At 39.9% G+C, this 25,321-nt stretch overlaps 1 protein-coding gene across 1 annotated transcript in view; it reads right to left on the reverse strand.

The window, feature by feature from the left end:
* Nucleotides 1-25,321, reverse strand: part of PHACTR2 (phosphatase and actin regulator 2) — a 64,357-nt gene that overhangs the window by 13,930 nt on the left and 25,106 nt on the right. Inside the window, exons 5-9 of the mRNA XM_017870772.1 lie at nt 24,204-24,244; nt 23,956-24,112; nt 18,604-18,659; nt 12,838-12,899; nt 6,855-6,992 (exon numbers count right to left, since the gene is read on the reverse strand). Of these exons, the coding sequence (XP_017726261.1) occupies nt 6,855-6,992; nt 12,838-12,899; nt 18,604-18,659; nt 23,956-24,112; nt 24,204-24,244 (454 nt within the window). The remainder of the gene's footprint in view (nt 1-6,854; nt 6,993-12,837; nt 12,900-18,603; nt 18,660-23,955; nt 24,113-24,203; nt 24,245-25,321) is intronic.

Raw genomic sequence — 25,321 nt, forward strand, 5'->3', positions numbered from 1 at the left:
TAATAAATAATATATTACAAAATGCTTTAAGGTGAAAAGCAAGAAAATCAGAAACGCTGGTTAATAATGGTGATTAGCATGTGTCATTTTCATTCTAAAATAAAATATACACTAAGACCATTGATAGTTTTAGGATCTCTGGGCAGTAAGTATGATTTCATCACATATATCTTTTAACAACTAGAGGCAACAATTTTTGTCAGTGTTAAGTAGGAAATGGTATTTTTAGAAATTCTTAAAAGTACTGGGCATTAAAGTGTTTTCTTATTTTGCATTTTGAATATTCAGATATGGCCCAATGAATATTCATCACCTGTGTATATACAATATACTACACATAAACATCTTAAATTGTTGCATTTTCTATTTTTTTATCTTTAAAAGTGTACCATATTATTCATTTATTTATTTATTTTGAGACAAGGTCTGGCTCTGCTGCACAGGCTGGAGTGCAGTGGCATGGCTCTCTGCAGCCTCCTGCTCCTGGGCTCAAGCAATTCTCCCACCTCAGCTTCCCGAGTAGCTGGGACTACAGGCACGTGCCATCACACCCGGCAAATTTTTTGTATTTTTTAGTAGAGACAGGGTTCCACCACATCACTCAGACTGGTCTCAAACTCCTTAGCTCAAGAAATCTGCCCACCTCGGCCTCCCAAAGTGCTAGGATTATAGGCATGAGCCACCATGCCTGGCCAATATTTTTTCTATTTAAAAGAAATTCTACCTCTTAATTTTCTTGTAGAGATACACACACATACACAATAAAATCCACTTCTAAAATGCTGCCTTTTAGACTTTAAAAGTCTCAGGAGAAATGTGAGAGATACTGTCAGAGGGAGAAAATGAGGCCCATGTGTGAGGAGAAAGGGGCTGTGGCTATGCTCTGGGGATCAGATCTGCAAGGGAAATGCCAAAGTCATGTGCCTTCAAAGCACTCATGAACAGAAACAAAGCCTGTGGCAGAAAACCTGGCCATGTACCTTTCCCCTGCAGCCTAGAAGTCCAGAACAAAATCCCATTTTTGTTTCAACATAAAATTAAAAAAAAAAAAATCCTCTCTGTTACAGCTAGAGAGGAATGAGCTTTACCTTCTAACAAAAGAACAAGAGTTAAAAAGAACCATTTCTAGGGTTTGGACAATTTAGTTTCCATATGAGGGTGGTTAGTCATTTAGACTCTCCCTGTTTGCATACTTGGCAACTGCAGTGACCTTTACTCATTTATCTGGCCCTACCTGCCTTTCTGAAGTTTTGCATTTGAATAATAAGATAGCTGGGAATGGGCTGGGCACGGTGGCTCAAGCCTGTAATCCCAGCACTTTGGGAGGCCGAGACGGGCGGATCACGAGGTCGGGAGATCGAGACCATCCTGGCTAACACGGTGAAACCCCGTCTCTACTAAAAAAATACAAAAAACTAGCCGGGTGAGGTGGCGGGTGCCTGTAGTCCCAGCTACTCAGGAGGCTGAGGCAGGAGAATGACGTAAACCCAGGAGGCGGAGCTTGCAGTGAGCTGAGATCCGGCCACTGCACTCCAGCCTGGGCGACAGAGCGAGACTCCGTCTCAAAAAAAAAAAAAAGAAAAGAAAATGGCCAAATGGTCTGAAGTGCCTGATGTCCAGGCACTCTTTTACACACTCATCCCTCCCTAGTCTCTGCTCCCAATGAGACCCATCCCAAATCTTTCTTCTTTCTCTCCTGTCTGCTCCTTCAGTCTCCACTCCAAGCTCTGAGTTCTCTGAATCTTTTTCTATGGACTCATCTGACCTCTCCCCTTCTCCCCCGGCTGTTCCTCGCTAGGCCAAGCCAGGTCGCAATTCTTCCTCAGCTTCTGCTCCCCCACCCTATGATCCTTCTATCACTTCCCCTCCTGACACCCAGTCTGGCTTACAGTTTCGTTCCACGACTAGCCCTCCCTCACCTGCCCAACAATTTCCTCTTAGAGAGGTGGCTGGAGCTGAAGGCATAGTCAGGGTACATGTGCCTTTTTCTCTATCAGACCTTTCCCAAATCAGTCAGCATTTAGGCTGTTTCTCATCAGACCCCACTAACCATATACAGGAATTCCGATATCTAACTCTGTCCTACAATTTAACCTGGAGTGACTTAAATGTCATCCTAACTTCTACCCAGATGAACGGGAAAGAGCTTTTTCTCTAGCCCAATCTCACGCCGATAACCACCGGCTTCATGAGCCAGACCTCCAGGAAGGCATTAGAGCAGTTCCCCGAGAAGATCCCCAGTGGAACTATATCAGGTATAGCTAGGCGAGATTACATGGTTTCCTGCCTAGTTGAAGGGCTTAAAAGGCAGCTTACAAAGCTGTTAATTATGACAAACTTAAAGAAACTACCCAAGTTAAAGAACCCAGCCCAGTTCATGGCCTGCTTAGCAGCAACCCTTAGACGCTTTACCGCCCTAGACCCAGAGGGGCTAGAAGGCCGCCTTATTCTTAATATGCATTTTATCACCCAGTAAACTCCCAACATTAGAAAAAGCTCCAAAAATTAGATTCCAGCCCTCAAACCCCACAACAGGACTTAATTAACCTCACCTTCCAGGTGTACAATAATAGAGAAGAGTTGCAATTACTTGCCTCCGCTGTGAGAGAAACCCCAGCCATATCTCCAGCACACAAAAACTTCAAAACGCCTAAGCCACAGAGGTCAGGCATTCCTTCAGGTCTTCCTCCCCCAGGATTTTGCTTCAATTGCTGGAAATCTGGCTACTGGGCCAAGGAATGCCCGCAGCCTGGGATTCCTCCTAAGCCATGTCCCATCTGTGCGGGACCCCACTGGAAATTGGACTGCCCAACTGGCCCAAGGTTCTGACTGACTCCTCCCCAAATCTTCTCGGCTTAGGGGCTGAAGACTGACACTGCCCGACCGCCTTGGAAGCCTCCTGGACCATCACAGATGCTTTGGGTAACTCTTACAGTGTAGTTACACTCCGTCCTCTTCTTAGTCAATATGGAGGCTACCAACTCCACATGACCTTCTTTACAAAGGCGTTTTTCCTTTGCCTCCATAACTGTTGTGGGTATTGATGGCCAGGGTTCTAAACCTCTTAAAACTCCCCAACTCTGGTGCCAACTTAGACAATACTCTTTTAAGCACTCCTTTTTAGTTATCCCCATCTGCCCAGCTCCCTTATTAGATAGACACATTTTAACTAAATTATCTGCTTCCCTGACTATTCCTGGGCTACAGCCATACCTCATTGCCACCTTTTCCCCTAGTTCAAAACCTCCTTCGCATCCTCTCCTTGTATTTCCCCACCTGAATCCACAAGTGTATAGGATACCTCTACTCCCTCCTCGGTGACAAATGATGCACCCCTTACCATCCCATTAAAACCTATCACTCTTACCTCGCTCAACACCAGTATCCCATCCCACAGCATGCTTTAAAAGGATTAAAGACTGTTATCACTCTCCTGATACAGCATGGGCTTCTAAAACATATAAACTCTCCCTACAATTCCCCCATTTTACCTGCCCAAACACCAGACAAGTCTTACAGGTTAGTTCAGGATCTGCGCCTTATCAACCAAATTGTTTTGCCTATCCACCCCGTGGTGCCAAACACATATACTCTCCTATTCTCAATACCTCCCTCAACAACCCCTCCATAACCCATTATTCTGTTCTGGATCTCAAACATGCTTTCTTTACTATTCCTTGCACCCTTCATCCCAGCCTCTCTTTGCTTTCACTTGGACTGGGTACTCCCAATTCTTAGTCCTTTAATACCTGTTTTTCTCCTTCTCTTATTCGGACCTTGTATCTTTCATTTAGTTTCTCAATCCATACAAAATCGCATCCAGGCCATCACCAATAATTCTATATGACAAATGCTCCTTCTAACAACCCCACAGTATCACCCTTTACCCCAAAATTTTTCTTCAGTTGAATCTCTCCCACTGTAGGTTCCCACGCCTCCCCTAATCCTGCTCGAAGCAGCTCTAAGAAACATCGCCCATTATCTCTCCATACCACCCCCAAAAATTTTCGCCGCCCCAACACTTTACCACTATTTTGTCTCATTTTTCTTATTAATATAAGGCAGGAATGTCAGGCCTCTTCACATGGATGTGTGAGACAGTAAGTAAGGGGATAGGCAGGGAGGGATGAAATGTACACTGAAAATTCAAAGCCATGAGCTAAACATCACAGAGGTTTGTTGCTTTAATTCATAGTACCAAGGTAGTCTAAAATAACTCATTTTGATAATCTAGTTTAAAAGTTATATTTTTAAATATAATAAAGTTTTCATCAGGAAAATGTATGCATTCTAAACATATATATCTAATGACACACCTCACAATAAATGAAGCAAAATTGACAGAATTATAAGAAGTACAAAAAAATCCACATAGTGGGAGATTTAACACGTCTTATTTGTTACCTGACAGATCAAATAGACAAAAAAAAAAAAAACAAAACTAAGGCTACAGAAATCTGAATAGAACTAACAAGACTGATTTTACAGGAGAATTTGCACACCCTCAAACTGTAGGACACATATTGTTTTCAAGGACATATGAGACATAATTACTACAAATCCCAATATAAAGGCCACATCCCAGACCAATGAGATCAGCATCTCTGGAGAGGGGACCCAGACATCTGCATTCTTAAAGATCTATAGGTGATTCCAATATGTAGCCAAGGTTGCAAATCACTGACACACAGAGTCATTTCTAACCCTCAGTGCTTCTATCAGAAAGTAAGGAAGGATGAAAATTAATAATCTGGAGAGTCTATCTTAGGTTAGAACAGAACAGCCAATAAAGCCCAAAAAATTAAGGGGAAGAAGAGAAAAGAGCAAATAATGACATAAAAAACAAACATATAATACAGATGACCAAGAAAACTGAAAGCATATCTTATACTTTCCCCAAAAGACAACTCCAGGCAAACCAAGAAGTTAAATGTGAAAAGCAAAACTATAAACACTTTAGAAGACAGTATATGAGAATATATCTATCATTTTGGTATGCAAAGAATGTTTAAAACCAGAAACAAAATCATAAACCATAAAGAAAAAGGTTGACAAATTTGACTGTATGAAGTTTAAGAATCTTGTTAAATCAATATTTGCAACATATATAACTGAAATATATGAAGAACTCCTATGAATCAGAAAAAATTGACAACCCAAAAGAAAATGGGCAAAAGGTACTTCAGTGGAGTGGAATCCAAATGCCCAATAGGCATATGAAAATTTGCTCAACTTCACTCAAAATGAGCGAGAGGCAAAGTAAAAGCACAATGAAATATGACTTCCTAGCTTCCTCAGCCTGTGCTCTCCCTTCTGTCCTCAAGGGTCTGCTCCTTGCCTCTTCCACATAAGTACTGTCCTGCTACTCCAGTGATTTTTTCCCACTCTATCAGTTACTGACTTTTCCTCCTGTATGTTCAACCTCTCCCTTTCTTTTGACCCCTTCACAGCATAAAAAATTGTTCAAGTATTTCCCATAAATTGAAAAAAAAAATCACTCCCTTGATACCGTATCTCGTTTTCCAAATTTACGCACCCAAGCTTATTAACCTTCACAATCACCAGCCATATGTTGAACGACTGCCTTATGATACTGCTACCCTTCAGAGCCCAAATTCTCAGGATTGTGTTTGATCCTCGTTGTCTCCATCACAGGCTTCCACCCATCAGGCCACCAAAATGCTCCCTCTCACCATGTCACTGCACACACATGGCCGTCCTCCCTGACAGTACTTCCTAGCTGCTGTGCTACGAGCTTCTCCTCTTTCCCCACCTCACAGACATTTCTTCTCAATATTTTTCTGCTGCTTCTTCCTAAAATGTCCCTGGAGTGCTTTTCTCAGCCTCCTTCTCCTCTACTCTTGCTCTGAACATTCTTCCTTTGTGATCTTATTCCTCTTACTTTTCATTTGTACTTATGAACTAAGGATTTCTGAATCTGTATCTCCAGTATGTGCTTGATGCACAGTACGTACTTTAAATAATGAAGCTTCCTATTAAAAAGGGTCAGCACAGAGTGTGCTTAAATGCCCAGTTTTAGCATTAAGACGTGGCATGTTTAAGCAAAAGTACTTACGATTAAAAAAAAAACTGGGTATAGCATAAGTTTATTCAATACCAGATTTTGCTGAGAGAAAAATTAGAACAATTTAAAAACAAATGGTTGGCAAGAATCTTTGCCTATGGAACAATGGTACTCATAAGATAAAAGTCTTTCTACATTGATAGAACCCACTGTATTTTTCATTTTTCAGGAACTGTGTGCAATGATTTAGAGTAGGGGTTGGTAAGCCTGATCTGCAGGCCAAATTTGGCCCACCATCTGGTTTTGTAGATAAAGTTTTATTGGAACATAAACATATCCATTCAATTACGCATTGTCTGTGGCTGTTTTCATGCTACAATGGCAGGACTGGGTAGTTGCAACAAAGATTGTATGGCCCACATAGCCTAAACTATTTGCTTTCTTGTCATTTCTATTAAAAGTGTGCCAGTCTTGACAAAAATTAAACCTTTCTATTGTTAACATATCCCTTTAAAATGATAAGTGGTATAAGTTATATTTTCTAAGAGTAAGGATAAATCCTGGATGTGAGAAAGCCCTCCCCATCCAGGTATGAAAGCAGGTGGGTTTTATGGTAAATAAGAACTACTTTTCTCTGAGACTTAGTTGAAAGAACTACATTGATATCACTAAACATATCATTTTAACTGGCTTAAATAATCAGAGGCAGAAAACCGTTGTAATATTTGGTAAGATCTCATCCCCTAGGATGACTTAAGTAGGGGGAATGTAGATATTGGAGCTTCCAGAAAAGCAACACAATCAACACGAAATCCACTGGGATTCTTGCCTTGTCTGCAGGTGTTAACCTGGCCCAGGGCTTGTCTGCTCGGCGGTCATAGTCAGGAGAATCTGTGACTTCTACATACTCATTAAATCGCAGGATCCTTCGAGCTTGTAGCTCTGCCACTGTGGGTCTCAGACTGAGCTGCAGGAGGACAAGGAAAAAGGCAGAGTTCAGTAAACCGCTTACAGCCTCATGGTGGCAAGTATTCTATAGAGAACACTTCAAAGTTATGGTTAAATAAGGTCACTTTCAGGCATCAAAAAAAAAAAAAAAAAAAGGCAACAGCATCTTGGGAATTTCTAATGAGAACTAGAAAGCCGTGTGCCCTAATTTTTGAGACTATAAAAAATCATCGTTTCAGATAGGTCACAGTCTTTGGCAACCACCTGCATTATGCTATTTTCCCCAACTTGCCTGGCACTGTGATAAAGGTCTATCATCCCTGACTCAAGGAATATGCAATGCACAGACACAATAGTAACCCAGATACAGAACGGCTGGTTTGGTGATTGAATTATCAAGGCAAAAAACTTCTAAAAGTTTTTCTAAAAAACTTTTAGAAATGGGAACAAAAGCCTGTTCCTATAATATTAAACACATACACTCAGAAATGTACAAAGTTATGACATACAGGCCGGGCGCCGCAGCTCACGCCTGTAATCCCAGCACTTTGGGTGGCCGAGGCAGGCGGATCATGAGGTCAGGAGATCGAAACCATCCTGGCTAACACAGTGAAACCCCATCTCTACTAAAAATACAAAAAAAAATTAGCTGGGCGTGGTGGCAGTCACCTGTAGTCCCAGCTACTTGGGAGGCTGAGGCAGGAGAACGGTGTGAACCCAGGAGGCGGAGCTTGCAGTGAGCCAAGATCACGCCACTGCACTCCAGCCTGGGTGACACAGCAAGACTCTGTCTCAAAAAAAAAAGTTATGACATAGAAAGGGACCAATAAAGGGTATGCCTACAGCACAGCTGTCCTTAAGATATTCATAATAAGGACAAGGCCCCAACAGGAAACATGCCCTTGGCCAGAAAAACCAATGTACAGGAATGGGGAGGGGAGAGCTGGTGGAGAACTGTACTTCCTTGAGACCATCACTGCTGAAAATCAACTCCAACCTTCAAGACACTTCCAACAACTTGGGTCCTTCCTTGTGGTCTTCGCCAGATTCAAATTTGTAATTATATTGCTTTTCTCTCTGGTTCCTTTCTCAAACCGAAGAATAAGATTCTGACAGGTGAAAGAAAGCTGGCCCCCTGGTAAACAGGCATTCTCTACTCTCTGCGACAGAAGTTCACTCCCATTTTGGTTTTTCTCAGTTGGGCGGTATCACAGTTATCTCCAGCGAGGTAGACTTAGACCTCTATTGTAGTCATAGGGCCCATTTTCATATATTTTCTCTCTTATATATACTCTGTATACAGCCAGACTACCCATCATCTAAGTGGTCCTCTTTGGAGATATTGCTTATTTATTTTTTTATTTAAACAGAATGGGGGGGGTCTCTCTACATTGCCCAGGATGGTCTTGAACTCTTGGGCTCAAGCAATTCTCCCATCCCAGTCTCCCAAAGTGCTGGGTTTACAGGCATAAGCCACAACACCTGTCCAGAGATACTCCTTATTTTGCACTGAGTCTACATTCTGTAGTCATTAACAGCCCTTTCCTGGGCCTCAGTTTCCTTCCGAACTAAGCCAATACTCTAACATTCAAAGCACTCAAGGACTTTTAGAAGGCCTAGGCCCATACCCTGAGTCCACTTGAGCAGGGATGTGCCAACTATGGCTCCCTCTATCTTCATAGAGCCCTGGTAGGCAATGAACAAGAGAGAGATTAATCTAAGTGATCTGTTATAGTCTAGGTGCTGTCCAATCTATATTGCTATCTTCTTGCTGCCACTTTGGGGCAGGTGGAAATAAGGAGGTAGAGAAGCCCTTGCTCCCAAAAACTGGCTAGAAGGAAAGTGACCAGTGGCAACATAGGTTAGAAATTCCCCATCCAGTCTTGTCCTCAGGACTGTCCCAGTCATGGGGTAGCTACCAATGCTACGGGCTGATCTGCACCTACACCATGGAGCTATGTATGGTGGAGGCAAGTGGGTGCAGAGGGTAAGGGCAGGCACTGCTGCCTCATGGAGGGGCCCAGCTGGATTGAGAAAGATCATGTGTATCATAAGAGTGCCCAGGGCAATGAGGAGGGGTGATTGCTTGTCTACAGATGGTAACTTGAAGGCCATTGAAGACTACAGTCATCCCTAGAAACTGAGTCAATAGTCTTTCAGTTTGATCATTATTTGACATTAATGAGCTTTGAGGGAAAAAAAATGATACAGTTTGGCTGTGTCCTCACCCAAATCTCAACTTGAATTGTATCTCCAGAATTCCCACATGTTGTGGGAGGGACCCAGGGGAAGGTAATTGAATCATGAGGGCTGGTCTTTTCCATGCTATTCTCGTGATAGTGAATGAGTCTCCTGAGATCTGATAGGTTTATCAGGGGTTTCTGCTTTTGCTTTCTCCTCATTTTATCTTGCTGCCACCATCTAAGAAATGCCTTTTGTCTCCTGTTAGGATTCTGAGGCCTCCCCAGCCATATGGAACTGTAAGTCCAGTTAAACCTCTTTTTCTTCCCATTCTAGGGTATGTCTTTATCAGCAGCAAGAAAACAGACTAATACAGTAAAGTGGTACCAGGAGTGGGGTGTTCCTAAAAAGATACCCAAAACTGTGGAATCAACTTTGGAACTGGGTAACAGGCAGATGTTGGAACAGTTTGGAAGGCTCAGAAGAAGATAGGAAAATGTGGGAAAGTTTGGAACCTCCTCGAGACTTGTTGAATGGCTTTGACAAAAATGCTGATAGCAACATGGACAATAAGGTCCAGGCTGAGGTGGTCTCAGATGGAGATGAGGAACTTGTTGGGAACTGGAGCAAAGGTGACTCTTACTATGTTTCAGCAAAGAGAATGGTGGCATGTTGCCCCTGCCCTAGAGATTTGTGAAACTTTGAACTTGAGAGAGATGATTTAGGGTATCTGGCAGAAGAAATATCTAAACAGTAAAGCATTCAAAAGGTGACTTGGGTGCTGTTAAAAGCATTCCATTTTAAAAGGGAAACACAGCATAAAAGTTCAGAAAATTTGCGGCCTGAAGATGCAGTAGAAAAAAAACATTTTTTTGAGGAGAAATTCAAGCTGGCTGCAGAAATTTGCATAAGTAGCAAGGAGGCTAATGTTAATCCTGAAGACCATGGGGGAAAATGTCTCCAGGCCATGTCAGAGACCTTCATGACAGGTCCTCCCATCACAGGCCTCAAGGCCCAAGCGGAAAAAGTGGTTTTGTGGGCAGGGCCAGTCCAGGAATGTGCTGTGTTCAGTCTAGGGACTTGGTGCCCTGTGCCCCAGCCACTCTACCTGTGACTGAAAGGGACAAATGTAGAGCTCGAGCTGTGGCTTCAGAGAGTGGAAGCCCTAAGCCTTGGCAGCTTCCACATGGTGTTGAGCTTGCGGGTGAACAGAAGTCAGGAATTGAGGTTTGGGAACCTCTGCCTAGATTTCAGAAGAGGTATGGAAATGCCTGGATGTCCAGGCCAAAGTTTGCCATGGGCAGGGTTGGGGGGGCCTCATGGAGAACTTCTGCTAGGCAGTGCAGAAGGGAAATATGGGTTTGGAACCCCCACACAGAGTCCCTACTGGGGCACTGCCTAGTCAAGCTGTGCAAAGAGGGTCATTGTCCTCCAGACTCCAGAATGGTAGATCCACTGACAACATGTACCATGCATCTAGAAAAGCTGCAGACACTCAACACTAGCCTGTGAAAGCAGCCAAGAGGGAGGCTGTACCGTGCAAAGCCACAGGGGCGGAGCTGCCCAAGACCATGGGAACCCACCTCTTGCATTAGTGTGACTTGGATGTGAAACCTGGATTCAAAAGATAATTTTGGGGCTTTAAAATTTAGCTGCCCCACTGGATTTCAGACTTTCCATGTGCCCTGCAACCCCTTTGTTTTGGTCAATTTGGAACAGCTCCCATTTGGAACAGCTGTATTTACCCAATACCTGTACCCCCATTTTATCTAGGAAGTAACTAGCTTGCTTTTGATTTTACAGGCTCATGGGTAGAAGGGATTTACCTTGTCTCAGATGAGATTTTGGATTGTGGACTTTTGGGTTAATGGTGAAATGAGTTAAAACTTTGGTGGACAGTTGGGAAGGCATGATTGGTTTCGAAATATGAGGACGTGAGATTTGGAGGGGCCAGGGGCAGAATGATATGGTTTGGCTGTGTCCCCACCCAAATCTCAACTTGAATTGTATCTCCCAGAATTCTCCCGTGTTGTGGGAGGGACCCAGGAGACGGTAATTGGATCATAGGGCTCGGTCTTTCCCATTCTATTCTTGTGATAGTCAGAATGTCTCACAAGACCTGATATGTTTATCAAGAGTTTCCCGTTTTGCTTCCTCCTCATTTTCTCTTGCCGCTGCCACGTTAGAAGTGCCTTTCGCCTCCTGCCATGATTCTGAGGCCTCACCAGTCATGTGGAACCATAAGTCCAATTAAATCTCTTTTTCTTCCCAATCTCAGGTATGTTTTTATCAGCAGTGTGAAAATGGACTAATACAATGGATAAATTAAGGATCTTTTTCCTTGAAAAACAGAACCACTTTCGACATAGTCCCATAGCTTTTCTGTGGGAATGAAGCATTGCCACCTTCATCTGCCTTGGAATGCTTTTGTTGAAGACTCTCCGACGCCAGCCCACAAAAATGTGGGTCAGGTCACACTTCATGGAGATGTCACATTTTAGTCACTTTATCCATTTTTAGGTGCATATGGTATGCCTGAAGAATTATTAGAAGAATTTATAATGAAATATAAACTCTGATGGCACTTGATTTTTCCAAAGGCTATTATTTTTTTTAACACAGAAAAAAGTGATGGCTCTAACATCAGATTTATACATTCATAAATAAGTGACAACAATTGTCTGAGTTTGGCAGGTAAGACATTTGTCAATCTGGGTAGCACTGTAGCAGGCAGGCTGGATGATCAAGTTCACTTAATAAATTACTTACACAGCTGTGATGTGGAATAGTGGGAAATGTTCAGGAGTAACAAAATATTTATTTGTTTAATATTTCCAACACTAAATGGAAAGTGTGAGCATTTTAAGAAATAATTTTATTATAATTAAAATTTTTTTCACTTCTTTTTTCTTTTCTTTTATCATTGTTCTAATCAAGCGAGATCGAGATTAATTTTAATTAATTCTTTTTTTTTCAAACAAGGCCTCACTCCAGGCTGGTCTTGACCTCCTCGGCTCAAGCAATCCACCTGACTCAGCTTCCAAGTAGCTGGGACTATGGGTGCAAGACACTGCACCTGACTCAAATTTTTAAAAATAGAAATATATGCATTGAAGTATTAATAATGGCTATCTCTGAATGAAAGACATACGATTTTATTTTTTCCTTTTTTGTATCTTTAAAATTTTCACACAGAGTACATATTTTCATAGAGTAAATGCAATTTAAAACCCTTGTTAATTTTTCAAAATTAACACAACATGCAATTATAAACATCATTCATAGCACGTGCATTATATCGATTTATTTTATTTAGTTACTTTTTTTGAGACAGGGTCTCATTCTGTCTCCCAGCCTGGAGTGCAATGGCACGATATCAGGTCATAGCAACCTCCACCTCCCAGGCTGAAGCAGTCTCCCCACCTCAGCCTCCTGAGTAGCTGGAACTACAGGCATGTGCCACCATGCCAGCTAATTTTTGTATTTTTTGTAGAGATAGGGTTTCTCCATGTTGCCCAGGCTGGTGATTTTGTTGTCTATGATTATAGACTAATAGGAATAATAGGAAAAATTATTTCTAAACATCTGATTTACATACAGAGAGAGGATTAGTATTTTTTTTTTAAAAAAAACAAAGTATATCTCAAAACACGTATGCTCATTAATAGTCACAACTTCATTACCTTTCTGCTGAGTCTGCGTTTAAGTTCCATTTTTGCTTCTTGTTCCTCTTCTTCATTCTTTTCTGTTTATTAAAGGAGGAAAGTCATGATGACAGTTACTACAGATGATTTTATAATCAGAAAAGTATATCAGGCCACAATCACGTGATTCTAACAAATAATGATCAAACACTTCACCAACATTGTTAAAAAGTTATTGAAAGATTTTGTAGAAAGGTTGATCATCTTATACACACACACACATGCTTTTTTTATAGGACTGGTTTGCTTTACTAATTTTAAAAGTTTTTGCTTCCTGATGTCTTGTTGTATTCTTAAAAAAACCACAATGCCCATATTCGAATGAAAGCCCTCTATTGTTGATCATCTCATGGGCTTATAAGCACAATTTACCAGAATTCAGATGAAAATTTACTTCTAGATCTGCCCTTCATGTGAAAATCTGAGACATATTAAAAGAGCAAATTAGAACCATCCGATGCATGTCTGAGCTGCTGATTTCCACTCAAATCCAACCAAAATATTTGATTTGTCTTCCTTGGTTTCCATAGAAGCAGAATGTAAGCATTTCCTTGGACTTTGCTTTCAAACCAGAATGTTCTAAATGAGGTTATGATGTACTGTGGGTGGAAATTATTTATTTTCTTGTGACTTTGCCTTTCCAAAGTCTTCTCTTTCTCTAGTGATTCACCAAGTAGTACAATTTTATGCTGCCTAACAGATGGGATTTAAAGAAAATGTCCAAAATTTTAAAGAAATAAACACCCCTTCAGGTTTTGCTGGTTGTTGCTTACTTGAGGAACTTCTCTCTGTTGCTTCCTTTAGCTCATCATCTGTTCGATCAGTGAGCATACATTTTGCTTCTTGGATACCGATGCTTATGAAAGATTATGTTTTAGAAAGTGCTATTATGAACTCTTTTGAAGAAAATAAGACTGCATAAAGGCTTGACCAAAAGGTTGAAAAGGAAAGCTTCTTCTATTTGTTTATTTATTTTATTTTGTTTTTATTTTATTTTATTTTTTGAGACAGAGTCTCGCTCTGTCACCCAGGCTAGAGTGCAGTGGTGCAATCTTGGCTCACTGCAAACTCTGCCTCCTGGGTTCAATGAAAAAAAATTTTTTAATCCATGACAGGTATGAAATATATTTATTTTAAAATTCAAATAGACTTCTTACAACTAAAACTATTTTTATTGTGAATAAAATATCAGTATTCAATATTTGCAACATCTGTATTTGTTAGTTGAACAGGCTAAATTCTCTATCAGTTTTCCTTCTCTGAACAGGGAAAAGTTTCTATGTTCCTCTGAAATAATAACTTTAATGCATAAGAAAGAAAGAAGGTGATTAGACAACGAGTGAACATAAACTGTAATCACCCACAAGATAAGAAACAATGAGTTAATATCCTTTCATTTTGTGCCAAACAAATTTGGTTATAATTTAAATTTCTTCCTATGAAAGTACTGTAGGTTTTTAATTTCTTCACAAAATATATATCCTTTCATATCCTTAAAAATGCATACTTAGATTCAAAGAATTACCTCATATGAGTTGGATAAAGCTTGTGGATTGTCAAAATACATAATAAACAAAAGCCACACTGTGGTTGCTGTGATTCAAACCAGAGCTTTACAAGGTGACGTGATAGTGAAAATAAAATTGTTGATATTGTTGATAAAAATTGATGATATTGTTAGTGATACTGATGACATTGTTAATAAAACAAAATATAATTCTTAAAACATTTTGTCAACTCTTCCTGTACAGTGTTTATGCTATATTTTAAGGTATTTTCAAAGATTAAAAAATTGGATATAATACATCCCAAAGCTAATGAATGCTCCAGTCTTCATTAAATATGCAAAAATGACATTTCCTTGAAGGGAATATTTGATAGCTTTGTCTTATTAAGCATATTGTTCAACTAGTGCTACCAGTTAGGGAATTGAATTCATTTTTGACATCAGAAACTGACTTCTTTACGTTTTCCATGTTCAAAATTGTACTTTTAGTGAAGTTAGAGGACGAGGGTGAGAAGTAGAGGGAAGCCAACATGACTGTTCCTCTGAATTTTTCCTTTTATTTTGCAGAGATGGGCTCTCCCTGTGTTGCCCAAGCTTGTCTTGATCTCCAGGACTCAAGTGACCCTCCCGCCTCAGCCTCCCAAGTAGCTGGGATTACCAGCATGAGCTACCATGACAGTTTCTCTGAATCTTATTAAACAGTCATTGTAAAATCTCTCATAGAGTCAAGGTTAAACTTTAAACTCAGTATTTGAAAATTCACCAAGTTTTTTGCACGCTTCCTTCATTTTTTGATTCACTAGAGGACTAATTATAAAGTAGGATGTAAATCTTTCCAGTTGATTTAAACAGGCTGGAGGGGTACTCATGAAGGAAGTGACATGGTTCACTGACAAATCTTGCTCTCAGTGACTCTCATCAGAATAGAGAGGGGTGAACATTTCGGACAAGCTGCAGGAAGCATTTCCGATAAATAAACAAATAATACATGTGGTTAAACAGCAGCAAGCACCATAGGACACCTGCCTGGCGAGCAATATTACCCAGAGAATTTTGTGGATGAGCTAAAAGGAGAAGAAAGAAAATACAAAATACCAACAACTGGAGTAATATCTTCTTGAGTTGTTAGTTCAGGTAAAATGGGTTCAAAAGCCAAATTTTTTGTGGATTCATTTCTCTTTTTGTTTTTTACATGCTTCCATGTTGATATTTCGTTTTTTCAATTTTTGGTGGAGATGACATCTCACTATATTGCCTAGGCTGGTCTCAAACTCCTGGCCTCAAGCAATTCCCCTGCCTTGGCCTTACAAGGCTTTGGGATTACAGGCATAAGCCACCTTACCTGGCCTCATGTGGGTGTTTTTAACAAATGAAAAACACACATAAACTTAAAGTGCATTAAAAAAAGCTGGATCAACAGATGAATAGATATGTCATAAAGCAAGATGTTAATGATAGACTATAGATGGCAGATATATGTGGATTTACTGTAAAATTCCTTCAACTTTTCTTCATGTTTAAAAATTTTCATAATAAAATGTTGGGGAAAATATATGCAGAACTCAATGGCTTAATTCATTTTCTCTATATAAGACATAGCTAGAATTACATTCTCAGCTAAATACATCACCTTTCTTAATTAGCAAAAGTTAACCTTTTAAGTATCAAAACTTGCTTTCTATTTTATCAGTTTTTAGGAACTGGTTCTAAAATGCACAACTAAATGTAATATAATATAATATAAATACATATATGTAATATGTCTTTTTTAAAAAGCTCTAGTGTCACCAAAATAATTAGGAAAGACATCAAGTAAGGACTAGCATGGTGCATGACACTAAGAAATATAATTTGTCCTGTGGTCACCAGTGAAAACTAATGGCATTTATCGGCATCTGGACTCACGTTCATTAAACTAGTGATGGGCTCTAAAAATTGTTGAACGTTTTATTCTGTGAGTTAGTTTTCTAGTTTGTCAAGAAAAGATGACCTAGTTAGGGCCGGGCATAGTGGCTTACAACCATAATCCCAGCACTTTGGGAGGCCAAGGTGGATGAATCGCGAGGTCAGGAGTTTGAGACCACCCTGGCCAACATAGCAAAACCCTGTCTCTACTAAAAATACAAAAATTAGTCAGGCATGGTGATGCACACCTGTAGTCCCAGCTACTCAGGAGGCTGAGGCAGGAAAATCACTTGAACCCGAGAGGTGGAGGCTGCAGTGAGCCGAGATCGTGCCACTGCATTCCAGCCTGGGCAACAGAGCGAGGCTCCATCTTGGGAAAAAAAAAAAAAGATGACCTAGTTAAAGTAAGTGTCCTTAAAAACAACACTGTATCACACACTTTTCTACTGTTCTTAAACAAATGCCGAGATGAAACATACAAACATCAAACAAGAGCAATCTGTGTGGAAGAACCAAGAAGCAAACGGGCTGAGTAGAGTGTTTCTAAGTTAGGCCATTCAGTTTCCTGTGACTGCTCAGGGAAAGATGACCTCTCCCAGTTTTCTTCCGCCTCCCTTGGCTGTATAATACTGAGTCAGATCATAAGCCAGTTATCAGCCTCTCCAGGCTGGAAATATGCCTCTGTTTCCAGAAATAAACATGCTTAGGTGAACTTAGAAGAAGGAAAAAAGGGGCTGGAGTCAAATCTGAAGTGTCTCACTCTTTCCCAAACCTCTAGGAAAACAGAATATAAAGGCCAATGCAGCCCTTAAGATCAACGTGTGACAAGTTTCTAGATCTATGAAACAGTTCCTCAGACAACCAAACTCTAGTGTGGTTTGGCACTATTTATCTCACAGGATCAAGAAAGAATTACCCAAAATGCGCTCTTCCTTTTTTCTTCTAGGTATTGGATCAGGCATCCAGTAAGACATAATCTTTGTGTTTTTTAGTAGCTTAGGGTCTGCATTTGAGCATGCTTAAAACTTAATTCAACAAGTATTTCCCAGGAACCTATCATGGAAAGCAATGAACCTTTTTGGTTTGTTTTGTTGTCAAAATTAGATGCTGCTTCTACTCTTCCTCAGCAAAGCAAAAACACAAAATTTTCCTACTTTTCTAGTCATAAATTTTCCTGCACCAAACTGGCTCTTCTATACATTAGTAGCCACTTAAGTACTTCCTGGGGCTGTATTCTAGTTATGTTCAAAAAAAGCCAGAAAAAAGCATTCCAAAGAAAGTGATCCCATAGACTGGGTGGATGGTAGTTGCTCTCACTGAATGGTAGTTCATATTCATTGTTGAATTGATTTCGTACTAACAACTGTAATATAATATGCTACTAAAATCTTTCTTCCCTAAAGGAAAGAAAGTATCTTGGATTGGAGAGGAGGAGTCTTCCAGCAGCCCAAGATAACTCGAAAAGCCTGGCTGACAAGGATTTCCCCCACACCATGGGTCACTACCATTGTAGTACTATTCAGAGTTTTACCCATCCCTCTTTGATATTTCACACAATAAAAAGATCTTTTGAAACGAAGTTAACAATATATAAAACTACAGCTAGGCTCAATTTAAAAATAACTGTTTCTTAACTCACTGCAATGCCTGACCACATTGACACATGATAGCATGACAAACTGTATTTCTATTAGTTTTATAGCTTTAACATACCAACTCCAATAAATACTACTGCAGGGATGAGTAAAAACTAAGGTCAAAGAGAACAACAGAATGGGAAAATTAAGTAGGAAAATGAATGGAGAACGTTTTAGTGTGAGAAATTATAAACAACTCAAGAAGGAAGCTGAGTTATCACCACATAGGAAAATGCAATGGATTGAAAATTTTGTTTTGAATTGAGTCATTTGTTAAACTAGCAACAAACTATTATTAATAATAATAATATAGGAATGTTTGATTTGTTTCTTTGTGGATTCCTTTGGCCTTTTCTTTGACATTTATTTGCAAGAAGACCAGAGCATTCTTTTTCTATTTAATGTTTGGGTGAAGGAATACATGGAATATATTTCATCTTTCTTAAACACAATTGTCATGACCATGACTCTGGTCTGGTGGGGGGATATAAGGCTCAAAGCCATAAAATAAAATATGAAATTCAAGAAATTAAAAAAATATATAAACAATTACATATAAATGTGACATAAATGGACTATTTCAATCCATCTTGAATAAACGAATACATGATGGTTTCTTACTGATAAATGGATCATCTGTAGAGGCAGCTTGTTAATGATTACACAAGGAATCATTCTATAGTATAGAATACTCACGTTTTAGGATGTTTCTTTGCTCTAATTCTTCAGTTGTGGGCCTCTGGCTCAGCCTCCTATGATGACAAAAAGGATATATTACAGGTTAAAAATGAGGTACCCTAGTAGGAGACTTGAAATAAAACAACAAAGCTCTATTTTCATGTTTTGAGAAATAAAATCCATTTTTAAAGCTGCAAAATAAAAGTCTCTTTCCCATTAGTTTGGAGACTACAGATCATGGCTGAGGCTGCTTACCGACCCCCATTACACAATCTCCCTTCCTTTTAGCAACAGATTGGCCTGGATGTTAGATAGGTACCTGACTACAGACTTCTGCCTCCCTAGAAGCCAGGTATCGTGCTGTGACTGAGTTTCTGCAATGGGATGTGAGCAGAATGATGTTTGTTACTTCCCCTTCTCATCCTTAAAATGCCTGGCTGTATGTTCCCTTCTCTCTCTTTCCTTTTTCCACAGGCTAGAACTTCAGCCTGATGGTGTGAGCCAGCTTTGATCATGCAGATGAGACCATCCAGAGGACGGGAGAGCAGCAAGACAGAAGGAACATGGGGGCTAGGCTGATTTCAAGGAGCCCAGTTCCCAGCCATGCTGGATGGCCCATCTACCTGGGGACGGTCATGTGAAAAAGAAATACACATACCTGGTTTGGACCACTATCGTTTTTGGTCTCTGTTACAGCTTAGCTTATAGCCTAATTAATATATAGCTCATTAGGGTCTAAAATAGGATGCTGTGCCTGACTGGGTAATCTTAATATAAGATAGTACTACTAATTCTAAATGTTTATGGTTATGACAAAAATGGCAAGAAGAACTGAAATTAATACTTTAAATATCTCATTAATATGTTAAACTATGATCTTCATCAGAGCTACCTTGAAACTAACTTAATTGAGCAGACAAAAGAACTTATTGAACATCTATCTCTATGCCAGCCAGGTTTTCTGCCATCCATGTCACCATGTATCCTGTGCTACATATCTGTATTATCAATATACTGTACTCTATATTACACCCACAATAAGCCACATTTCTTTTATCTATGGTGTCTCCTCCATCTGAATGTCTTTCTCTCCTTTTCCATCTACTGAAATCTTACAGATGATTAAAATAATATCTTGAAGATATGTATTTGGCCTCTTCTGAAAGTGAGAATTAAAGGCTCCTGGTTCTTTGCTCATTTACAGCAATTTATACACAGACTATACATCTATTAAAGCACTTATCACACAGGTAGTTATAAAAATAATAATTACAGCTATCATTTAGTCATACTTTTAAAAATCCAGGTACTGTGTTAGGTGCTTAGCTTATATGATCTGGAATCCTCAAAACAGTTCAGCAAGGTAGCACCCAGTTTCAGTTTTACAGATGAGGAAATGAGAGGTAAAACACTAGTAAATGCTAGCGCCAAGATTCATACTCAAATCCTTTGACTTAGATGTTTGTGCTTTTCACAAGACTCCATCGTGCAACATATAATTCTGTCTCTCATTAGACATGGAGTTCTCTGTGGCTAGAACTGTTGGGTGAACTATCTTTCAATGACAGTGATTAGATGTGCTGTGTGTGTACAAAAATAATTCTGTAAAATTTACATTTTAATAACAGTGAAAACTTTGCTCTATTAACTTTTTTTTTTTTTTGGTGAGACAGGGTCTGGCTTTGTTGCCCAGGCTGGAGTGCTGTGGCGTGATCTCAGCTCACTGCAACCTCCACCTCCTAGACTCAAGCAATCCTCCCACCTCAGCCTCACAAGTAGCTGGGACTACAGGCGCACGCCACCAAGCTCCACTAATTTTTTCTTTTTTTGGTAGAGATGGGGTTTTGCCATGTTGCCCAGGCTGGTCTCAAACTTCTGGGCTCACGTGATCCACATCTCAGCCTCCCAAAGTGCTGGAATTAGAGGCATGAAACCACCACGCGCAGACCATTGACATTTTTGACAGATATAGTCTATGTATTTATCAAGGCTTTCGAACTTTTGGGGGTTGCAGTGGAATCCTAATCTGTAAGAGAGACAGAAGCTGTCTTAGTTGGATGGTTAGATCTGGGATGGAGAAGCCTCCTCCCATCCCAGCCCAAACACACACCTACACTCCCATCCCAGCCCAAACACACACCTACACTCCCATCCCAGCCAAAACACACACCTACACTCCCATCCCAGCCCAGACACACATCCATGCTCCCAGCCCAGCCCAGACACACACCTACACTTCCCTGGCTCTTCCAGTAGATGCCTATGTATCATTTCCAGGGCATCCTTGATGAAGTCTTTAGAAAACTGGTACTTTATGGGATTCCACAGTGTCAGCTTCTCACAGTGTTCTTCATTAGTCCCTTGTTTTTGAACACTGGTTTGTTTTAATTTATCATTACTATAAATATCTTTGTAATAAACACCTTTGTAAGATATAGCATTTTCCCCCTTTGAATTATTTACTTTTTATATAGTTACCAAATGGAATTACTATGCAAAGAAACAGACCGCTTCATAATTCTCTTATCATATTGTTAAACTGTTCTTCAGAAATACTGAAGAAGGGCAATGTATATGTGTCCTACTTGCTCACAAACTTGCCAACATTGGGTTTAATTTTTAAATGTGCTTTACTAGTTTAACAGATGTATAATAATTTAAATGAATAATAAGAAATTTAATTTTGCTGAGTGCTTGCTATGACCCAGATACTAAAGAACCATTAGTGTATCATCTCCTTTAATCCTCCCAAGCTCTTGGGTTAGTTAGCTCTGTTTTACAGATGGGGGCCAAGCAGGAGCTCTTTCCTGCCTTGTCCTATGACTGTATTTCTGCCAGTTCTGGATAAGACCATACTTGGATGTTGAATAGCCACCGCTCACAATGGCTGTGTTCATGATGATTTTCATTACATTTATCACAGCCCCAAACATCTTTTCAATCTGTGGCCACAGGCCTCTCATCCTATCTTGGCAGATGGTTTTCCTTTGGCCCACACTGAAAATGGTGACATTCATTTCTATTAGGTTTCATTTTATGGAATGAATCCATTATGCCTTGATTCTATAAAGTACACCCATTGTCCTTCAAACTTCATGCTACCCATTTGATTAACCAGTCTGCTGATTTTCTTCATTGATAAAATGTTTACTCTCTTTCCATTTAGTTATATATTCCTCATTCCTTCCACTGTGATTTTCTGGAAATAGATTTCTTGGGCCTGGAGTGAAGTGAAGACTTAAGTGTTTAAAATGTGGTCGTTGCTATTGCTGTGACTGCAATCTCCCTTTTCATTGTGGGAGATTTCTTCTGTGTATCAATGTTATATAAATATAATGTTGATTTTTTAGGTTAATCGTACATCAAGCAAATCTGCTGAAATTATTATATATAGCAATTTGGGGTCAGTTTTCAGAGTTTCCTAGGTATATAACCTTGTATAACAACAGTCTATCTTTCCTATAATTTATACCTTTTCTTCACCACAAATAATTGTGACCAGACTTTTAGCACAGCAAGGTTAAGGCATTTTTCTTTGCTTCTATTTTTAAAGAAAATGACTTTAGGGTTTCTCCCTAGAGTAAGATATTTAGTATATTTTTTAAAATTTATTTTTTAATTGTTTTTTGAGATGGAGTCTCACTCTGTTGCCCAGGCTGGAGTGCAGTGGTACAATCTCGGCTCACTGCAACCTCCACCTCCCAAATTCCTGCCTCAGCCTCCTGAGTAGCTGGGATTACAGGTTCCTGTCATCACGGCCAGTTAATATTTGTATTTTTAGTAGAGATGGTATTTCACCATGTTGGCCAGGCTGGTCTCGAACTCCTGACTTCAAGTGATCCGCCTGCCTTGGCCTCCCAAAGTGCTGGGATTACAACTTCTCATTTGTTTAGGATTTTAACAAAAACTTACAAAATTTTCTTTACGGTTACTTTGACATTTATCGAGGTGGGTATATGATACTTCACACTTTTTTACTCCTTACTATGATAATACTATTACTATTTTATGCAAATATTATTCAATGATTTACATTCTTCTTCATGGCAAAACATAAACAAGAGTAATAAAACAATCAGAAAACCTAGAAGCATATACTCTCTTACATAGAGTAGAAAGTACAAAACAGGAGACAGTGTACAAAAGAAAATTGGGCAGAGAGCCCGGGAGCGAAACTCTGATTCTGGTTCTGCTACTCAGTAACTGCATGTCCTTGAGAAATTTCCTTAATCTCTCTGGGCCTCAGAGAGGCCCCTTGTTTTTCCTTGGTAAGATGGCAAGATTAGACTTGTAGGTTTTTCCAGCTTGATACCATTAATCACTTTGGTCCCTTTTGCTTCTGCTGGCTCTTTCCGGAAGCCAGAAATGTCACAGGTTAGGGCTGAATTAAGATGACAGTGAGAGAGACCACTGGTAAACATTCCCAATGCTTCCAGAGTTGCAAGAGGGCTTACGGAACACAGAGACCCTCTAAGCCTCCCCCAAGGTTCCCTGGTAGGCTGTGCTCTTCCTTCAGATAGGTGCCACAGCTGCTGCTGGGATTCTAGACAGTTCCTTTCTCCCAGTTATGCACCCTGTTGGGTATGCAGAGTAAGATAAGTCAGCAGAACAACTAATTCTCACATATGCTTACACTGATCATCAAAAATAAGATCTTTGGCATGAATGAATGCTCACTTCTATTAAAAATGCCAGTTAAAGAGACTTGCAAAGTCACCAGTGGCAAAAACAAAAATCCTATAGAATGGTTGGAGGCAGGAAGAGATGTCAGATGACCCATTTACTTGAAGTTGGAAGGAGGATGTTTAGATATGAGGGTTATGGCTACCTGACTTGGATGGAGCCAGACCACTGAAGGGAACTAATACTTCTACAGTCTCACAGCCCACAAGGCAGAACCTCATGGCATTCCCAGGAATGCTAGTGAGTGCATAAATTAGGCCAGGATTGTTGAGCAAACTGTGATCTGCAGGCCAAATCCAGCTTTATGAATAAATAACGTTTTATTGGAACATGGCCGCACTCATTTGTTTATCTGTTATTCATATCTGCTTTTATGCTACAGCAGTGCAGTTGAGTAGCTGCAACAGAGACTGTCTGGCCAGCAAAGCCTGAAATGTTTGCCAATTGGTCTTTAAAAAAAAGTTTGTTGATCCCTGGAATAGGCTTTGGTGACCTGAAAGCCACTGGCTAGCTGGGCCAAAGGACAAGTTCCTCGAGTGGTTCATCATGCAAGACCAACTTTAAAAGACCCAATAGGCCAGATGTATCTGGACATAAAGAATTCACAATGACCCCAGTTAGGTAGGAAGCTTTGGGAAGGAGAAAAATACAAATTAGTCAGTACTGTCCTAAAATGTCAGCAATTACCTGACTAACTTGGTTCCAATTTGTTGTCGGATTTCCTGCCTCTCTTCTTCAGATGTACGCTGCAAGATGTTTTTGTCCTCTAGTTCTTTCTTAGATGGTCTGTTGCCAAGTTTGATAGCAAGAGTATCCCTCCGGCGTATTTTACTTGCCAAAGCACCTGAGGATTGAAAAAGAGGAGAAATGCAGAGAGGCTTTTAGCCAGTGGCACTTAGGTTACACATGGCATGGACTTTAAACAGAGCCCAGACCAAATTCTTTCTCCTCATGCAGGAGGAGAATCTTAATTAACCTAAGGAAAAAAAGACTTCGAGTTGGATGCAGTACATTTTAAGAAGACTGAAGAGCTATTTCTTTTTAATGTTCTGAGAAATATTGGGACACCATAAAAAATTTAGAAGTCTCACTTTATCGTTTGGAAAGTGATAGCTGCAGTTTATTTTGCTGAGAGGGTGGATCATAGAAATGAATGATTGCACAATGCTTTTTTTTTTTTTTTTCAAGTTTAAAAAACTTAGTTCCTTTGCTTTTATTCTGGACAGTTAATCCTTGCCTCCTCCTTTCCTCTACTCAGACACCATCCTGGCAGAGTCTACCAATGTTTAACCCTTAATTACCCAGAACCCTGAAAATTTCAACAAATGATAAGTAATACCACATGGATGATAATGGTTTTATTTATTTATTTTTGCTCCACGCAAATTAAAAGGGATTTGACAAAGTGCAATTTAATCACTAAAAACTTGTCATAATCTATAAATTCAGTCCCACAGTGATTCCCTCCTATGTTATCCTGCTCAAAGTTAAAAAAAAAATAAAAGCACTTTCCAGATCTCCAAGTTATATTAGGTTGATGTAAAAGTAATTGCGGTTTTTGCCATTATTTTTAATACATAAATGATATTATTATTTCCTAGAAGGCCTACTATCTTACTTATTGTGGAAGTATGATTGTTTTTTAATGCTAATGAGGTATTTAGCATTCTTCTTATTATTTTTTGAGATGGAGTCTCACTGTGTCTCCCAGGCTGGAGTGCAGTGGCATGATCTCAGCTCGCTGCAACTTCTGCCTCCCGGGTTCAAGCGATTCTCCTGCCTCAGCCTCCAGAGCAGCTGGAATGACAGGTGTGCGACATCACGCCTGACTGGTTTTTGTATTTTTAGTAAAGACAGGGCTTCGCCATGTTGGCTAGGCTAGTCTTGAACTCCTATTCTCAAGTGATTCACCCACCTTAGCCTCCCAAAGTTACAGACATGAACCACCATGCTCGACCTCTTAATGCTAATGAGGTATTTAGCATTCTTGATTCATTCCTCCTTCCCCTTTCTATAAACCCCAGTAAAAAAAAAAAAAAAAAAAAAAAAAAAA

The sequence above is a fragment of the Rhinopithecus bieti genome, unplaced genomic scaffold, assembly GCF_001698545.2.
Source record: "Rhinopithecus bieti isolate Rb0 unplaced genomic scaffold, ASM169854v2 scaffold_1063, whole genome shotgun sequence".
Lineage (NCBI taxonomy): Eukaryota > Metazoa > Chordata > Mammalia > Primates > Cercopithecidae > Rhinopithecus > Rhinopithecus bieti.